This window comes from Dufourea novaeangliae, unplaced genomic scaffold (genome assembly GCF_001272555.1).
Source record: "Dufourea novaeangliae isolate 0120121106 unplaced genomic scaffold, ASM127255v1 scaffold228, whole genome shotgun sequence".
Classification (NCBI taxonomy): domain Eukaryota; kingdom Metazoa; phylum Arthropoda; class Insecta; order Hymenoptera; family Halictidae; genus Dufourea; species Dufourea novaeangliae.
In genome coordinates this window covers 4,126,531-4,128,592 of record NW_015374150.1, presented here as the reverse complement: position 1 = coordinate 4,128,592, position 2,062 = coordinate 4,126,531, and the positions used below count along the sequence as shown (strand labels likewise).

Sequence of the window (2,062 nt, the reverse complement as noted above, 5' to 3'; positions counted from 1 at the left end):
TCAAGTACATCGGTGCGGTAGTACTCACACGGCTGATCGATAAGAGAGCATGAACGAGAATCACGATGATCCTTGAGGATCCCAGAAGATGACTGGCGACGACAAAGCCCCGGAGCGTGTCACTCTGTCAGTGATCGCGACCGACATCCTTGAGACGCGACGTGACGGGTTTTGCCTCTCCGGAACGAGAACGGACGACTGAGGTCCCGCGTCGAGTAAAAATTCGCCCGTTATCGTTGTGGAAACAAACTATTAACGTAAGATAGCATTCTGGTCGGGGACTGGTGCCGTGACAGTTGCTCCGGTGAAATATGCCGTCGGTGGAGCGTTCGTGATACAATATACGCGGCCGATTTCGCGTGGACTTCCGCGGTATTTGATCTTGATGACGTAGAGTATTCGGTCCACGTTACGTTGTAATATTCAACGAGTAAAACAGCAAGGTTTCGCAGAGTTACGAATGTCGAAGAATTGATACACGTGATACACAAAAGATAATAAATATGACAGTTAGTGGTGATTCGAAAGAGGTGTCCAAGGACCTGGAACATTAGTGTCCACCCGTTACATGGCCGGCGTATGGGCCCATGAAGCGATCACGATGGAATCGCGCGGGATGATGATGTCGAACCTGTCATGCGACGGCTGCGCGGACAGCGATAGCGACTCGGACAATAGCAGCATGATCGTGGACCCGGTGAGTCTCGACAAGAACGATACGTCACCTTCCCAGTCGTCGTCGAGTCCGATAATACCGAGCTCCCCGATACCCGCGACAACCTCCTCGAGAAACCGCGGCGGGAGTCGTAGCAAGAAGAACTACTCGATGATGTCGGCGACGGGGCAACAGAAGACGACCAGCTCGTCGGGTCAGACGTCCGCATACGGGAACGACAAAATGTCCTCGTCCCTGATCAAACCACCGTACTCGTACATAGCGTTGATCACGATGGCGATTCTCCAATCGCCGCAGAAGAAGCTCACGCTGAGCGGTATCTGCGAGTTTATCATGTCCCGGTTCCCCTATTACCACGACAAATTCCCCGCCTGGCAGAACTCGATTCGACACAATCTGTCCCTGAACGATTGCTTCATCAAGATCCCACGGGAACCGGGCAATCCTGGTAAAGGAAACTACTGGACCCTTGACCCATTGGCCGAGGATATGTTTGATAACGGTAGCTTTTTACGACGCAGGAAGAGGTACAAGAGGCCTCCGCCTCATTATGTTCTTCGCGACAGAGCGATCATGGCCACTTTCGCTATCTGTGGGGATCGAGGACCTTGCCCAGGCGGCGGCGGTCATCCTGGTGCTCTGAGCTATCCCAGCGCGGCGTATCTGTCGCCACCACCTGGTTTACCCTTGCTGGACTTCTCCCCGTCGACTCTGGAGGCTCTGAAACTTGGAGGTTTTCTGGAACCGCCGCCTCCGTTGTACAAACCGGTACCAATCACCGCACCACCCATCAGACAGATCGACCCGACGCCCACAAGGGCCACGACGATACCAACGAGTCATCCGCCAGTTGACAAGAAGAGGAACTTCAGTATCGATGCTCTGATCGGGAAACAGGCGGCGAACGATCAGAACTGCGGCGGACTGTTGGATCTCAGCCCGACGGAGCACAGGGAGATCAGGAGTCAGGCGTCCGCGTTCTCACCCCTGGTTTAGGGGATCCAGAGATTTTGTTCCAGTTTTAGGGCTTTTGGTTCTAGGGGTTAGGAGATATACTGGGGACCTCTGTGTACTGAGAACTGTTTTTCCATTATGGGGGGGATCATTGGTAATGCGGTTCGAGGATAGCAGTTGTAGACGTGGTTGTGTTTAAGGTAGAGGATTTGGCTTGGGTACTGTCCTATGTCTAAAGGAGTAGACGATCGTGTTTGACTGTTCGAGTATGTCGTAGAGGACAGTAATTGTTTGAGACATACTTGTTCAGCTTTTCAATAACGATGATGGGTAATAGAAAGATGGTACGACGTGAAAGTATGCAAGACAACCGAAGAACTTCGAAACTCTGAATTGAACCTTCAGACGACGAATGGTTCTCCTACCTCTGCC

At 52.3% G+C, this 2,062-nt stretch overlaps 1 protein-coding gene across 1 annotated transcript; it reads left to right on the top strand.

Annotated features, from left to right (window-relative positions):
- The first annotated feature begins 601 nt into the window (after positions 1-601).
- On the top strand, positions 602-1,768 carry LOC107191761 (forkhead box protein D3-like). Its single transcript, XM_015580863.1, has one exon. It carries the CDS (start codon positions 602-604, stop codon positions 1,670-1,672), a length of 1,071 nt encoding a protein of 356 aa, XP_015436349.1. The 3' UTR covers positions 1,673-1,768.
- Positions 1,769-2,062: the final 294 nt, after the last annotated feature.